The following is a 16,580-nucleotide window of genomic DNA, read 5'->3' as shown; positions in this document are numbered from 1 at the left end:
GAAGTGGGGAGAGGGCAGGAGTGGAAGCCATGAGGGCCAGAGGCCAGAAGATGGGGAGGAGGAGACAGAGCTTAAAGGAAGGCAGATGTAGTAAACATCACAGGAAGTGTAGACCCTGGGCCCTACCTGAGGTCCCCATTCCTGTCTGGGGGCCCTGCGTCTGTGTCTGTGGGGCTGCCTCTGGGCCAAGGTTGAGGCCTGCAGCTCGGTAGTGCCACCTCTGGCTCGTTGTGGACAAGATGAGCAGGCGCGGTGGGGACGGGGTCAGTGGTGATGTCGAGGCAGGACGTTACCAGCTGGGCTCCCCGGCCTTCGGAGGTTAGGACACCACGCTGGCCGTCTGAGCTGCGGCCTAAGCTTATGCTATGAAAGGCCATCGAGAGTCACCACAGATACAGCTTCACAAGTGCTCTGGCAGCTCCTGTTGTAAGATTGCCAAGTCCCTTCTCTGTGGACCCTTCGGCAAACCTGGTTATAGTTTGGTGCTGGGAGAAGCGCTGGACTGTATTTCACCTGATTGGACAGTGATGTGTCCCCTTCGCAATCCTTTTGTGGCTTGGTTTCCAGGGGGTCTGGTGCTAAGTAGGTGTTGGCGCTGCCTCAGGTGCCTTGATATTGCACAGCAGCCCTGGCGGGGGTGTGCCTCTCGCTGTGGTCCCTTCTCTGCTGTTGGAACCGCGTGGTGGCACATGGTTCAGCAGTGCTCTGCTGGGCTTGTGCGTTGGGACGCTCGCTCTGATGTGCTCCCCATGCCTCCAGCAGCCCGTTAATGTGTGCGGACATGCACGCCACCCCCCGTGTTGTTTTGTGTGCCTATGTGTACTCTCTCTCTCTTTTTGCTTCATTTAGTTTGACACTGTAATTGCAGAAGCGGCCAGCTTGATGTCCGGGAGCTGATCTCTCTCTACCCCTTCCTGTTGCCCACCTCCTCCTCATTCACACGGTCCCACCCTCCTCTCCACGAGTATGCAGACCTGAACCAGCTGACCCAGGGGGACCAGGAGAAGATGGCCAAGTGCAAGCGCTTCCTCATGAGCTACCTGAACGAAGTCCGCAGCACAGAGGTAGCAAATGGCTACAAAGAGGACATTGACACGGCCTTGCTTAAGCTGTATGCGGAGGCAGACCACGACAGTCTGCTGGACCTCTTGGTCACCGAGAACTCCTGTCTTCTGACAGACAGCGCCGCCTGGCTCGAGAAGCACAAGAAGTGAGTGTTCCCTCCCCACACGCTGGCCCTTCCGCCGCAGTGGGAGGCTCTTGTGAAGGGGCGTCACCCCTCAGGTGACCGCTATGACGTTGTGGTGACAACTCAGTGCCCCTCGGGAGAGAGCCCCCTGGGCACAGCCTGAGACCAACTAGAAGGGTTCTTGGAAAGCATCAGGTCTCCTACCAGTTCTTCAGTGGCAGTGACCACAGCCAGTCGAGGGCCAGGTAGTAAAGGAAGTGGTTCTTGGCCTTCGTGTCCATGGCGTTCCATGCAGGACTCACCCACGCAAGACGCCACATGTGGTACTAAACATGGCAGCAGGCTTGAGTCCCTGGTGACCAGATTGCACAGATAGTTGGACACCCCACATAAATAGATAAAAAGGGGGACTTGATCTTGTTGATGTAAGTTTATGGCTTAAAACTCTGCCTTTATTATGAGCATGCGTCGGTAGGCAGCCGCCCCTTGCCGTAGCACAAAGACAGTGAACTGTAGTGACTGGCGTGGGCAGGTACGGGAGGGTCCCCAGACTCCTTCATGTGGTGAGATTCTTGATCTGTGGTTTCTGTTATGTATGTGAGACAGCAGGAGTACTGATAAAATCCCACAGAAACCGCAGGGGTTATAGGGCCGGATCCCGTTCAGATGCCCGAGACAACGCAGGGCTGGTGATTGGTCGCTGAGTGGGTGTTCACTCCTCCCGGCACTTTCCCTCAGTGTCCCAAAGACGCCACGGGAGGGCGCAACTTTGTTTGCCGATGCCTCACGGTGCTGACTTGGAATGCTAGGGTCCACACAGTCAGGGCAACTGCCTGAAAGAGGAGGGCGCCAGCGAGTAGTTCGTTATCTTCAGAGTTTGCTCTCGGAGGGAAGAACTCCACCATCCCCCTGTGCCCACTTGTTCCCGTCACCGGCTGGGGAGGGGGTGACCGTGAGCAGGACACCGCAGTGGAACCCGGGAGGCTGGAACAGCTCACCGCACGGGCAGTGTCAGTGCTGTCACTAGCCCTTTCCACTCACCAGTGAGGAAATGGGGGACAGACAGTCCACTTGCCTAGAGCCATGGCAGGTTGTGAAACCTGAACTGAAGCTCAGGGCCCCTCTCCAGGACTCCCCCGACCTGCTGTCCTCTCCAGTGGCTAGGTGCCGATGGCCCGTATTGCTGTTGTTCACATTCAGACGCCTTGCCCCTTCTTTCAGTAATAGCTCAGAGATGGCACACTTCCAGAATATTCTTCTAACACCTTGCAATGTTACCATCACCTTGAAATGTTAAACACCACTGATTATGCTGAAGAGATACAGAATCATACTAATATTTGAGAAAATTGTAAAGCCATTCCAAAGGTCCTTCTCCGTGGTTTAATTACTGTTTTATTTTTTCAGCTTATGCTAGACTTGAATATGATCCTTTTTGGAAGTTGAGGGGGCATGCATTTGAGTACCAGAAGAAAATAAACAGAAATGAGGGTCTTTTTGTCATTGGCAATTGTTGTTGAACTCTGAGTTGAATACGAGGGACTGGAGATGGGGGCAGCTGTTGCTGGGGGGCGCCACCCACAGCAGCTGGCGGAGAAAGAGTGCACTTACCGTGTTGTCTTCTTTCAGGTACTTTGCACTTGGACTGCTATATCATTATAATCACCAAGATGCTGCTGCAGTGCAGGTTAGTCCTGAAGCATTTCAGCCTTCCTTAAAAACTGCTGTCATTTTCCCCAGCATTACATGGGGGAAGAATCCACAAGTTAGTGGAGGCCACCTTTGTCTGATCTACACCCTTTTTCACAGAATAAGAATAACAACCATTTTAGAAAGTGAGTTCCTTGAGAAACGTCAGCCGAAGGTTTTCTTTTCTTTGTCTTTACGTCTCTCTCAGGACATTATCAAGGAAGAAAGGAAAATATGATTTCTTACTGAGCCACCAGGCATGGGACATCACTGCCTTATTAGAAAACAGCCTGCAAATAACAGTTTATGTATAACCTCCGCTGTTAATGACAGTGACTGTTGCCAGTGGGCAGAGTAAATAATTCTCCCCATGTTACGTGCGAGAAGACTAAAGCTGATCGAGGCCAGGGTCACGGCATTGCTCCGTGGCAGAACAGGGATTTGAACCACTATTCCCGGTGGCCCTGGCAGGGAGGCTGAGCTTGAGATAAAGAGGCATCAGTCTCTAGTCTCCTGTCGTGTCCCGCCTCACCTCATCTCACACCTCCTCCTTCTGTCTCTTGGTATCTGGTATCACTCGTCTTCTGTTGTGTGTTGAGAATGGCAGAGAGCATTTGCAGCAGGCCCCAGGTGACAGTCAGCCCTATGACTTTGGCGAGGCCAGGCATGCCGTCACCATCATGGAACACGGTGGCAGATGAGGTTAAAAAGAAATGTTGATGGGTTTCCATCAAAACACCCAATGGCTAAAGGTAGATTTGGGTGTCAAGGATAACATTTTTATACTGCAAAACACATGACTGGTAAGAATTCTAGCTTGATGTAAGTGTAATAATAAGGGCAGAGCTATAGAGAGTAGGGTTTGCAAAATCCAAGGGATAGGAAATAAATCTTTATATATGGCAGAACTCTTAAAAAAAATGACACATTTCCGTGTATGTATGATTAGGTTGTTTGGTTTGAGGAATTTGGTGTTGAAATTGGGACCATAAGAAAAGCTCATATGCTAATATCACAAGTGCACAGTATACGCCACCAGTGCTGTTTCTTGGGCTTCTTGCGGGTGCCGTGGTCCTGAACGACAGCACACTGGGAAGGTGGGTGAGGTAATGGGAGGCGGGACAGGCCGAGGAGCCTCCTTCTCTTCCACCCCCTTTTGATGCAGCCTCATTCTGGATTTCCGAAAGTACACTTTGGTTTACACAGCAGGGAAGTTTCTGGATGAAATAGCGAGGGACTTTTCTTATTAGCAGCTGTTGTGAGCCCCTGTGCACAGGACAGAACACTAGGGGACAGAATCGCCAGAATTTTTGAAAGCACAGAATCTGACCCATCCAGTCCATAAAGGACTTCAAAGTCCAGGATTCCTGTGGTGGGGAGGGTGGAAACGGCTGATACAAGCAGGTAAGTTCTCCTGTGTCAAGATGCTGTCAGTGATCGTTTTATCTCCTGAGGAAACACTTTGAATACATCTACCTCTTTCCATTTACTGTGTTTTCTCTTTGTATTACTGTGATACATTAGAAAGGAAAGAAAAAGAATGTGATGCTTTATTTTCTTGATTTCTTGGACCACGTCTTCGATATTGCTTTATTCCTCTGAAAAATGTAGAATTGATTGAGGCATTCAAAATTTGAAATTTGTCCTACTCCTTTTAAGTATTGAAAGGCCAGATAAGTAAACATATGCCCTTCCTTAGGTAATTCTAAAAGGTATGTAACCTTCTGTTTCTTTTTATTCTTTACTCCTTTCCAGTTGTGGGTGAACATTGTGAATGGGGACATTCACGACTCCACTCGCTCAGACCTGTACGAATATGTCGTTGATTTCCTTACCTACAGCTTAGACCAGGAACTCGTGTGGAAGTACGCTGATTGGGTCCTGCAGAAAAGTGAGGAGGTTTGTGCTTCATACATGCGTTCGGGGCAGTGGGTGATTTTAGGTGAGAAGCCAGCCATACTACAGCCTCACCCTCCATGGTGTTCCTCCCCTTCTAACAGCTCATCGTGAGAATGCCAGCTCTTGGGACATTCTACATGTCAGCACCTCTCAGATGTACCATTCTGCATATCTGTGTTGGGCAGGCCCCTTCCATAGAAAAACAGAAAGCGTAGCCAGATCCCATTCTTAGCATCTTCTGAAAAACGTATGCGTGTGAACCCCCATGCCTGACTGAGGGTGGCACTTCTGATTTCTGTGGCCTGGCGCAGGATCAGATTGTCGCTTTGCAGGACGTGGTACCCTGCCTGGGCCACAGCAGGCAGACCCTTGTTCTGTCTCTGCACCGCACCCCCCTGCACGACGGTTGTGGCTCTGGAGGTAGGAGGGAGCCCTGTGCAGGACTGGCGGTCCTGGTGGCTGAGAAAGGGAGCGAGGGGCAGCACGTAAGCTCAGGCCTCCTCTGTGAAGCCCAAGGAGGACAGGAAGAGAGATGGCATCTCAGCCGTCCGCGTTAAAAACACACATTTCCTTGGTTCCCCTTGGAGAGAGAAACTCAGCTTCCTGACGCAGGAACTTCGTCTTAAATGTAGAGTTTTCTGCATGTCACATGTGCCTTTTTAAACTCTGAGCTGGGGTGTATTCTCTATGGCACTATCTGAACTGGGAGGTCTGAGCCCATGTGCTTCACGTACTTTTGACTCCATGTTTACTTGGCCTCTGTGCACATGCACGTACAACATACCCTGACACACTCATGCACACCTGCACCACAGATCCAAAACTGCTGAAAGCTTTGGGCTCCTCCCAGTGCTAATAGCTGGTACCAGTACATCATTCCCAGAATCCTGTGTGCCCAGTGATGCACCAGCCACTCGACTTGTCTCATCTCTTTCAAATGCCACAGCAACATCACAAAGGGGAATTATAGATGAGGAAAGCAAAGCTCAGCTCTAGAAATTTCCCCAAGGTCAAATAGTTGGTATAGCACAGACAGAAATCCAGGCTTATAGAACTCAGACTTCACACTCAGGAGAGCTGTGCTATATTTCTCATGTGTGCGTGTGTGTGCACATGTGTGTGTTCGAATGTGCACATGTCTGTGCCCTGGGGAAGCACAGCACGCCTTTACTTTCCTACCTGACCAGTTAGCATTTCCACAGAGGATGGAATTGGCCACAGGGCACTCCATTCAACAGGCACAGGAAGGCGGTCTGGAAACTTGCTCAGGGATGGGCCTTCGATCTGCATAGATGATCCACATAGTGGATACCTGTGTGTGGAGAACCGAGTTTACTGAAGGTTCAGTACTGTATTTGTTCCTTCACGTACTAGTCAGCAAGTGACCATCCCTGTCTGCAGATTGTCTTAATATTACACAGTTGTTGCATCTTGGGTTAATTAATGTTTCTTTCTTTCACTTATGACCTTTAAAAAATTTTTTTTAATTCTTATTTATTTTTTTTGAGAGAGAGAGAGACAGAGCACAAATAGGGTAGAGCAGAGAGAGGGAGACACAGGATCTGAAGCAGGCTCCAGGCTCTGAGCTGTCAGCACAGAGCCCGACATGGGACGTGAATTCATGAACTGTGAGATCATGACCTTAGCTGAAGTGGATGCTTAACAGACTTAGTGACCTGGGCGCCCCTGATTTCTGACCCTTTTAGAAGAAATTCCGACGAGACATATGAGGAGTTTCCCATCTTTGTGCCGGGCTCTTTGATCTTTGCCAGTGCCTCACCCCGTCCTGTTTTGCTGTATCTCCGTGCTTTTGACAATGATTTTCCCCAGACATAAATGTACAGTGATCAGAATAAAGATAATCTGGAGTCTGGAAAAAGAGATAGTTAAATTACTGTTCTTCTTTCAGGTTGGAGTCCAAGTTTTCACCAGGAGACCTTTGGATGAAAAGCAGAACAGTTTTAATCCAGATAATATTATCACTTGCCTTAAGAAGTACCCTAAAGCCCTTGTTAAGTATCTGGAACATCTGGTCATGGACAGGAGACTGCAGGTGAGCACTTTTGAACTTAGACTAACACGTGCAGGGCTGCCATGTCAGAGTAGTAACTTAAGAGATAGAATTTGACCAGAGAGCTTCTTGGCAGATGGTTCTAATGTAGTGTTTTAAACGTAGATGTTTCGTGATCTAACGTAATAGTCTAAATGCTCCCTGGGTACTTAGTGTGCTCCTGGATGGTCTAGAGGACGGGAGGCTAATGTAAGAGTGCAGGAGAGCACGTCGCCTTTTCTTTACTCTCCATTTTGTGTCCATTCAGCTTCTGTTTTTCTTCTCTTTTCCTTCTGTGTTATTATCCTCAAAGGAAAGGAGAGAAGCTATACCTTTTTGGGAAATGCCTAAATCCCGTGGCCCTTCTCAGACTAGACTTTAAGTCTACCTTCCCCTATTGTGGTTTTTGAGACATTTCTGGTCCAACGCGCGTGCATTCTGTTCAGTGCCCCGCCCTGGCCTCCTGCCTGGCAGCGCTGTCCTTTTCCACAGAAGGAAGAGTACCACACGCGCCTGGCGCTCCTCTACCTGGACGAGGTGCTGCAGCAGAGGCCCAGCGCCGGTGGCCCGGGCGCGGAAGCCACGGAGACGCAGGCCAAGTTGCGGCGCCTGCTCCAGAAGTCAGACTTGTACCGAGTCCACTTTCTGCTAGGTGAGCAGCAGCCCGCCAGCCTCTCCCCTACCCGTCACTCTGCCCGCAGGGGAGGGGGAGGTGCAGGTGAAGGCCCTACTCCTCGCTTTGATGGGGTGATTCCTTGGGCCTCTGTTGGCGCAAAGGCAGCCTTCTTGGAGGGCGGGGCGAAGTGTCTCAAGCCTCCACCCTGTAGAAAGGGATGTTGGCCCTTTAGCCCTTGACACAAAGCTACCCCCCGGGAGTTGGAAGTCTGGTATCTGCAGAGCATACCTTCATCTAGACTGCCTTATTCCACGTCGGTGCCCTTGAAGCTTAGTTCCTTTGGATGGCACCAGCATTTGGGCAAGGCTCTGCCTACAGGCACCCCCTGCCCCCAGCAGCCCACTGGGACTGCTCCAGGTTCCCAGCTGTGAGCCCTGAGCCACAGGCATCTTGGACAGGAGCAGAGTCACCTTGGGGTGCAGAGTCCACGGTTTCTGTGTTGTGCAAAGTGCCACAAAGCAGCACAGTGCTTGCACCTGGTAGAATTAATTAGATTTTTGATGTGTTTATTTGGCATGCAGAATTTTCAGATTGGTCCTCACTGGGATTAATAATGTATTTCTCCTTAAATCTACAGTATTTTTTTGACCATTAACTACAGTTGATTCTCATTATTCACTGTAGTTATGTCTATAACTTGTGGGCTATAAAGTCTCCACAGACATTGAATTACTGAGTCCTGAACAGTTGCTCCCAAGGAAATGCAGGGTCAGGTTCCTGCAAACGTGTGCTCACATTTTTGTCCATACACAGCCTTGTTTTATGAGTGCTTATTTGATACGTATTGTTGATTCATTTACGTTGAACTCAAAGCCAACAGAACTCTAGCTCAGGCCTGAAGGAAGCTCTCTGTAATACACATCATGGCCTTCCTGTCCTCGGAAACAGTAGGCCTCTGTGTTCAGAGGCCTGTTCAGCACTGTGCTTGGGGCCCGTTTTAAGTGGCAAAACTACCAAGAAAAAGCACACACACAAAAGAACTGTGACATCACATAAACCATGGAGAGGACCGTTTACAGAATGCCGTCTGCGACAGTACCGGGGCTGACCTTCAGCCGTGATACACGCCAGCCACCCTGGTCCTTCACGGCTGCTGTCCGTGCTTATTGGGCGGTGCCTGTGCTATATGGTTGCTAAAACAGTATTACTGTCACTCCTGACTCCCATCCTCCTTCCTGCTTTACACATTTCTTCATACAAATCTCACACTAGTCATGGGTTAGTTGATGAGGTTCTCAGTCAGCTAACGTTTGTGAGCATGTGTAGAGAGAGTATCAGACGCTACACTGAGGATATAAAGGTGGATGTAACTTGGTTCTTGTCCTCAGTTTAATGAGAATGCAGATAGCGGCAGATAGGAGCCCTACGTGGGGTGGAGGGGAGGGAGCTCGGAGAAGGTGCTCTTTGATCAGTCACAAAGGTAAGACTAGGGAGCTTACAGGAAAGGGGGTGTCCGCCAGAGCACTAGGGAAGAACACTGGAAACTGAGAGACTACCTCTTTCCCCTTGGTAGGTGACTTCGGCGTGGTCAGCCTGGGCACGCTGTAACATTTCCTGCGCAGCCTGCCCACTCAGGTGGCCGAGGGTCAAATATAAACAGGATGATTGATGTAGAGAGTGTAGGTCACAGCCATGGTCTTTTCTCAACCATCTCCGTGCCCCTCCTGTGCTTTACGTGTGCTATAGCCACTTAGCGGCTATTTGGTGAGCGTTCCTTGTGAGGACGACAGGGATGCGCATTGCAGCTGTGTGTCTAGTGCTGTAGCTGCTAGTGTTGTAGAGCCAGCCGTTTGTTGCGGGCGTCTACCATGTACCTCAGGCCAGGATAGGGCCACGCTCCGAGTCCCACTGCCTAGAATTCCAGCATTAATGTTGGCCCTTTAAATGGGAGCTGTCCTCTGAATGTCCTACAGCAGGCAGAGGTCTCCCGTTATCTTCCTAGGTTACAGAGGGAGTGGCAAACAAGGGGCCACTGCGGGCAGGGCCTCGGGCAGAACTTTCTGCGGTGGTATCATTTTGCTCAGAGCCTGGGACCTTAAATTGCGGGAGAAACAAAAGCTTTAGAGTAATGTTGATATGGATTGTTAATGAGAGGAACCCATACTCTTCTCAGCGAACCGAATTTTCAGCTGGAACAAAGGGGTTCACCACACGCTTTTGGCAGAGAGGGTTCTTGTCGGAATCTAAGTCCACGTAGTGCCTTTCTGTTGTTGTCAAAGACCCCGTACTGGGAACATGGGAACTGTGTGGGATTACGTGGAAGTCTGGAGCCATGATGCCCCTGTTTCGCCAGGCCTGCTGAGATGACAGGTCATTTGTTTGGTTCAGCCACTAAGCGTTACGTATTCCGCGGTTAGGCTCTACCTATCCGTAGGGTCTGGCTTCCCCTTCAGGAGCACCCAGATCTGCAGCACGGAGGTAGAGGCGAGCTTGGCGTAAACCGTCTAGGTAGCCGGCTCTGCTTTGTGCTTTCTCAGGCTGAGAGCACCCAGGGGTTGGGGGCACGCCGGGGCTGGCTCTAACCACTGGCTGCTGCCGCACAGACAGAGTCCGGGGCGCCGGCCTCCCCATGGAGAGCGCCATCCTGCACGGGAAGCTGGAGGAGCACGAGGAGGCCCTGCGCATCCTGGTGCACGAGCTGCGGGACTTCTCGGCGGCTGAGGACTACTGCCTGTGGCGCTCCGAGGGCAGAGACCCGCCGTACCGGCAGCGGCTCTTCCACACGCTGCTGGCCATGTACCTCCAGCCCGGGCCCATGGTGCCCGAGCTGACTGTGGCCGCCACGGACCTCCTGAACCACCACGCGGCCGAATTCGATGCTGCGCGGGTCCTGCAGCTGCTGCCGGACACCTGGTCAGTGCAGCTCCTGCGCCCGTTCCTGACCGGGGCCGTCAGGGACAGCGTGCATGCCCGGAGGACCACTCAGGTGGCCCTCGGCCTGGCCAAGTCCGAAAACCTGATCTATAAGTACGACAAGGTGAGAGCCGGGCTTCAGACAAAGGCCCACAAGTGGAATGGCCAGTGGGGTGGGAATTCTGTTTTTGTACCTGCGAGGATCCTCTGTACTGTGTTCCAGCGCAGCTGCACCAGTTTGCATTCCCACCAACAGGACACATCTTCTCATCACGGCCCGAGTCCCATCCTGGGAGCCCCACCCTCATGACCTCACCCACCCTCTGTTGCCTCCCCAGTAATTCACACTGAAAATTAGAGCTTCAGCATAGGAAGGGGTGGGGGATACAGACGTTTAGTCCATGACAGTCCCCAGTTCATAGCCCCTTCTGGAGACTTCTCCTTGGGAGGCCCGCACTCTGCAGGCAGCAGAGGTATCTTTCCAGAGCGGGAGCCTGACATGTTCCTCCCACATAAAAGCCTTCATGACTCCCCAGTGGAGGATTTGAGGCCTGGAAGGCTCCATCTCCTCTCCTTTGGTCTGGCCCTTTCCATCTCTTGCTGCCTCCCAGGACGTGTGGACTCTCCCAGATGTGACAGTTTGCTTTACACATACAGGCTTTGCCACCTGAGACCTTCTTAACCTTTGCTTTTGTGCCTGGTGAATGACTATGCAAAACCCAGCCTTAGTATTTTTTCCTTCGTGAAACCTTTATATCCCTTCAATCAGATAAGCCCCCTCCTTCACCCACCCGCACATTCCGTGCATGCATTCATAATTGTCTCCCTTCACCATTAGACTGGGTTCTCTGAGGGCCTGGAACTTCATCTGTTTATCTCAGTATCCTGAGAACCAAGCCTGGAATCTCAAAGGTGTTTAATAAGTGTTTGTTGAATGACTGATGAAACTAATGAGTACAGGGTGAATTCTCTAAATTGGTAGTTGGTCCTGCCAATAGGCTGACTTGCCTGGGCTAACACCAGTGAATTGTGCAAACAGGCTTTTCACCTAGCAGAACTGAGACTGTTACAGTTTTGTTAGCTGCCTTTAAACAAATGAAATTATGTTTCCTAGGGCCAGGCAGGAATGTGCCATGAATCAACCACATGGCTTTGATGGAGTCCCTTATTTGTGCCTTTCATTTCTTGTTTGCAAAAGAGAGGACCAAGGAATTGAATGATTTATACAGCTCTATTCAGCTCTAACATGACATGACTTTCCAATAGTCTTTGCTCAAACACAGAGCTCAGAGAGGGCCTGTGTGAAATGCCTTGGCCGGCAAGCAGCAGTTATTTTATAAAATAAGAAAGCAGTCTTGGAGCCTTTTTTTTTTTTTTTTTTACTTCTCTAGTTACTAGGGACGTTTTTGTTTATTTTCACTTCTAATATTCTAGGGTTTCTTTTTTTAATGTTTATTATTTTTGAGAGAGGGGAGCAGAGGATCTGAAGCGGGCTCTGCGCTAATGGCACCAAGCCCGATACGGGGCTTGAACTTATGAACTGGGAGATCGTGATCTGAGCCGAAGTCGGGTGCTTAACCAACTGAGCCACCCTCTAATATTCTGTTAAAAGAAATTGATATTAAAGCAGTCCTCATGAGAGACGCCTGGATGGCTCCATCGGCTCAGGTCATGATCTCACAGTCCATGGGTTCCAGCCCCATGTTGGGCTGTGTGCTGACAACTCAGAGCCTGGAGCCTGCTTCGGATGCTGTGTCTCCTTCTCTCTCTGCCCCTTCTCACTCATGCTCTGTATGTCTCTCTCAAAATAAATAATAAAAACACTTAAAAAATAAAAAAAAACAACAACAAATCAGTCCTCATGAGTCATAATCATCTACAGGGTAATGCATGTGCACTCTGAAAACCTGGTATAACTCTAGCTGATTGGGTCCTCTGCCTTTGTTTCTTTTTTTTTGCAGATGAAGCTAAAAGGAAGCTCAGTTCGGCTTTCGGACAAAAAGGTCTGCCAAATGTGCCAAAATCCCTTTTGTGAGCCCGTGTTTGTTAGGTATCCAAATGGTGGTCTCGTCCACACCCACTGTGCTGCCAGCACACACACGAACGCCAGCCCCCCTGGCCCTGGCGCACGGACTTGAAGAGGCCCATGTGGGGGTGTGAGGAGGACCCTGAGTTCTCTACCAAGCATGCTGGGTACAGAGCGCAGCCACCTCTGCCCTCATGTCAGCCACGATGGAGGGGTGACATCTGGGCGCCAGGGAGACTTCGGTCAGTGTGAACCAGGGGCCTTTGACTGCTGACCACTCTACACTGAATGTAAATGGAAAATCCCGAAAATACACATGTGAGGGTTCACCCGTCCCGGTACTTTATAATCCAAAACAAATGCCTACTTTGCGAGGAAAGCGAGCCTTCCCTTGGCCATCCGGACATCCTGGGCTCCCCCGCCCCAACACCCTAGGCTTCAGATGTGCGTTTGCACTGGAAACGTGCTTCACGGTGGCACAGCGGCGAACAGCTCACTCGGCAGCACAGTCGTGGGCAGGGGTTTGCCAGGTGGGGGGAGGGGGGACTGTCTGTTTCCAGGATTACCTCGTGGGCTCTGCCTTTGCCCTTCGCTGACCTTGGGGAAATTTTTTGTTCTTTCCTACTTCCCGTATGGCTCTCAACCCCTAAAGGATTCTGCCTTGTTTACCTGAGCGCCCTGTTTCAGGGAAATGTGTACGCTTCCGGCTGCCTCGCCAGCGAGGCCCTGTTGGAAAGTGGTGAGGCCCCAAGAGAAAAGCCGCGCACCCCATGTGTAAGAGGACCGCAGACAGGTGACCTGTGGCAGGTGAGGGCCCACGTGTCAGGCCCTGTACTGTCACACCTGCCAATTTGACATATTTGACAAAACATTTTTATTTGAAGTTCTGTCATCCCTGCAGTTTTTCTCTTGTTTCAAAATTCATCCGTCATACTTGTTAGGGACTTTTTTTTTTCTTGTTAAAATGTACCTCCTACTGAACACTCGGGAAGTTAAAAGGGAAACGTTCTGAGCACAAGCTGAGCAGAATCTCAGGAGAGGCCGGTTTTACCCTCACGCCCTCTGCAGGACGGGCAGCGGTGACAGTGGCCTTTGCCCGTGACCGAGATGTCATCTTTCCTGCTGGGCGCTTCCACCCCGATGAGGAAGTCCAGTCAGGCTGCCTTACCTCCCAGCACTTTACATGCCTGCTCTGAGGTTTCCTGAACTCACAGGAGGCGTTGCTCTTGTTCACAGACTCATTCATCTCGTGTCTCTGCCATCGCAGAGAAGGCCGAAGCTGTCCTTCCTTCACTGCCCTGTTTTGAATTTCATCTTTGGGATGAATGATTCTATTAAGAACTAACACTAGACACTGTACCCTCTGCTGTCATGCCTGGAAAACAAGCATTAGCTTGTGTGTGTCACAGGAGAGGGCCCTGGAATACAACCTCTCTCGTCAGCCCGAGCCTTCCAGAGTGGGGGTGAAGAGCTCACTGTCCGTGGTCTAAACAAGGTACTAATAATGGTCAGTATTCTTTGTCCTTCTGGGATTCTGAGTGGCCCAAGAAAGCAGAGGCAAAGCTGCCTTCTTCCCTGTGTCTCGACCTAGAGAATAAAAGAAGAAATTCTTGTAACTCGACCACATACTACATACATGGGGAGGAAGCCCAAGCCCGGTCATGACTTTACAGCCTGTGGATGACTGTTACGGAATGGTCATATTACGGTGCATGTTATGGTTACACCTCGTGAGCTTGTGTTTATTCTTCAGAGAACAAGCCCCTGGCATGTGCGGTGTCACGCTTCCAAAAGCAGTGTTTCACTGGACACAAAATGGGTAAAATCTCGAGAGCACCTTGCAGTTGCTCATTCCTAACTCGGGGGACATGAGTCTCTACTCTGTCTAAACCTCGGTCAGTTTTCTGAAACATTTCCCATCCTTTAGAATGACGGGGATTAAAGCTGAGTGGTCTCCTGTGTTCAGAACTGTACCTCACTCTCATCCTTCTCCGACGCCCTCAGGCCCTTTTTGCAAATAAGATTTTTAAACGAAACACATAGCTCTCTCTAAAGGCCTGCCGTTTTGTGACTGTGCCATTGAATAGAACAATTAGAACATTGCTCAGCCCTTTTCTCCCCTCCTTAGGTTCTGTGTAACCGTTATAGTTAAAACAGCATGAACCGAACCCAGTTGGCATTAATATTCGAGGGGCAGTGCTGTTGGGTTTTATGACCAGTTTCTCTGACCTTGCCCCGCAGGTATTAATGTGGGCGTGGCCTGTAGGATGTGGGTGGAGCATTGGGCCTGAGCTCAGAGCAGGAAGCCTCCTGCCCATGAACTTGCTGAATGCGCTTGCTTATGTCAGAAGTGCACAGCAGCTCAGGAGGCCAGGGGGTTGCACCATCAAACCCGTGCCCGTCGCACACAACGAGGGTAGCCCTTGCTTTTCGCTCGCTCTCCTACGGAAATCTGTCCTTGCAACTTTATCCTTCACCCCTGATCGGGTCCCAAATACACAAGATGTACAAATGTAAACTTGTTGATTTTATTAAAATTCTTTTAATTCTTTGTTCTTTCTGTATCTTTTTTTAATTATCTGGGCAAAGTGGTGGTTTCCACTTGCCTCAATATCTAGTCCCAGGGGTTCTGGAACTTACTCATCTGGACCTCATGGCTCCAATAAAGTTATCACTTTACTGAATTTTATAAGTTTGAAATATTCTTAAAGTGTATTTATTTTGAAAGAGAGTGTGGGGGTGGGGCAGAGACAGAAAAAGAAAGAGAGAATGCCAAGAAGGCTCCCCACTGTCATCACAAAACCCAAGTGGGGTTCAAAGCCACAAACCGCAAGATCATGACCTGAGTTGAAGTCAGTCGCTTAACCGACTGAGTCGTCCAGGCACCCCATTGTAACTTTACTGAATTTTAAGCAATCCTCTTCTGAAATTGTCTTCTGTGTATTCTCGGGGTGCTCTTGGACATTTGTTACCTTTAGATCAATCATACCTTGAGGAATTAAGCAAGGAGATTTCTGGTAACTTCTCACATACTTCACCTTTTAGCCAAACGCCTTTCAAGTAGGCCTGTCGCCCATGGATTTCTAACTCTGAACATATTCAATGAGTAGAACTTTTCTGTTTGTTTCACCTTTAAAATTTTACTTCATCCCTTTGAGTCCTGTTCATATGAAGCCTTCGAGAAACCCTGTCGAATGAATTTCATAACTCATTTCTGTATTTCTTTTTTTTTTATCTTTATTTATTTATTTTGAGAGAGTGAGCATGAGCAGGGGAGGGGCAGAGAGAGAATCCCAAGCGGGCTCCATGCTCAGTGCAGAGCCCATCACTGGGCTCGATCCCACAGCCGTGATACCATGACCTGAGCCAAAGTCAAGAGTCGCACGCTTAACTAATTCACGTAGGCACCCCTACCGTGTTTCCTTTTTCATTCTAGGCTCTGTGCCAGCCCTGAGGAGTGTCTGTATTAACACAGCTGACCTCACCGCTCTAATCCTGTACCGCATACCATTCCGCCTGGTAGATTCCAAGTACATGTGGGTGATAGTAGAGGTGAGGTGTCGAATCATCCATATTGCAAATAGAAGAAACTGACACATGGGTTAGTGGGATGATTTTTCCTGGGAGGACAAGTCCAGCCAGCTAGAGTTCAAGTCCCTGCTAGCAGAGATCCTTGCTTGGTGCTTCTCAAACTATGAAAATCCCCAACCAAGCCAGCCTTGACTATGGTGTGCAAACAGTGATGTTGCCACTTTCAGAAAGTCATAAAGCAAAAAGTTTAACATCCTTTTCTTAGTTCTGTATTATTGGTATCCTGTGGCTTATTCACATATTAAAGAGTAAAGGGGAGCATGCTTAGGCTTACAGACCTGACTGGAGAGGGAGAGGTGCTCCATTCACACTTCCTACAAGAACATTACAAGGCCAAGTGGCTCAGGAGCATAAATTGATATCCTAAATGTGGCTGGTGGTAGAAGCGAAGACTGGCACCTGACTTCATGAAATGGGCTGTGACTCGTGTTAGATTAATTAGATACCAACTACCACCCCTTTTGCTCATAGCAGATCTGTCAGCCTTAGCGCCTGAAATGAAAATGTACGAGAATCTAGACCATATGGACCCGAGGCCCTTTCACCTTCACAAAAACACTAACTGGTTGGAGTGCCATCTAAAAGCTTGTTAATACCTTGTTCGGTG

At 49.7% G+C, this 16,580-nt stretch overlaps 1 protein-coding gene across 2 annotated transcripts in view; it reads left to right on the top strand.

Annotated features, from left to right (window-relative positions):
* TGFBRAP1 (transforming growth factor beta receptor associated protein 1) overlaps positions 1-14,938 on the top strand; it is a 63,162-nt gene extending 48,224 nt beyond the window's left edge. For both annotated transcript variants that reach the window (XM_039232650.1, XM_039232651.1), the window contains exons 6-12: positions 869-1,210; positions 2,819-2,876; positions 4,634-4,777; positions 6,687-6,830; positions 7,320-7,479; positions 10,047-10,480; positions 12,318-14,938. In XM_039232650.1, coding sequence (XP_039088581.1) covers positions 869-1,210; positions 2,819-2,876; positions 4,634-4,777; positions 6,687-6,830; positions 7,320-7,479; positions 10,047-10,480; positions 12,318-12,494 — 1,459 coding nt within the window. In that variant the 3' untranslated portion in view covers positions 12,495-14,938. The remainder of the gene's footprint in view (positions 1-868; positions 1,211-2,818; positions 2,877-4,633; positions 4,778-6,686; positions 6,831-7,319; positions 7,480-10,046; positions 10,481-12,317) is intronic.
* Positions 14,939-16,580: the final 1,642 nt, after the last annotated feature.

This window comes from Hyaena hyaena, unplaced genomic scaffold (assembly GCF_003009895.1).
Source record: "Hyaena hyaena isolate Hyena2069 unplaced genomic scaffold, ASM300989v1 scaffold_68, whole genome shotgun sequence".
Taxonomy (NCBI): domain Eukaryota; kingdom Metazoa; phylum Chordata; class Mammalia; order Carnivora; family Hyaenidae; genus Hyaena; species Hyaena hyaena.
Note: the sequence above shows the minus strand (reverse complement) of the source record. Positions and strands in the feature narration are given on the sequence as shown.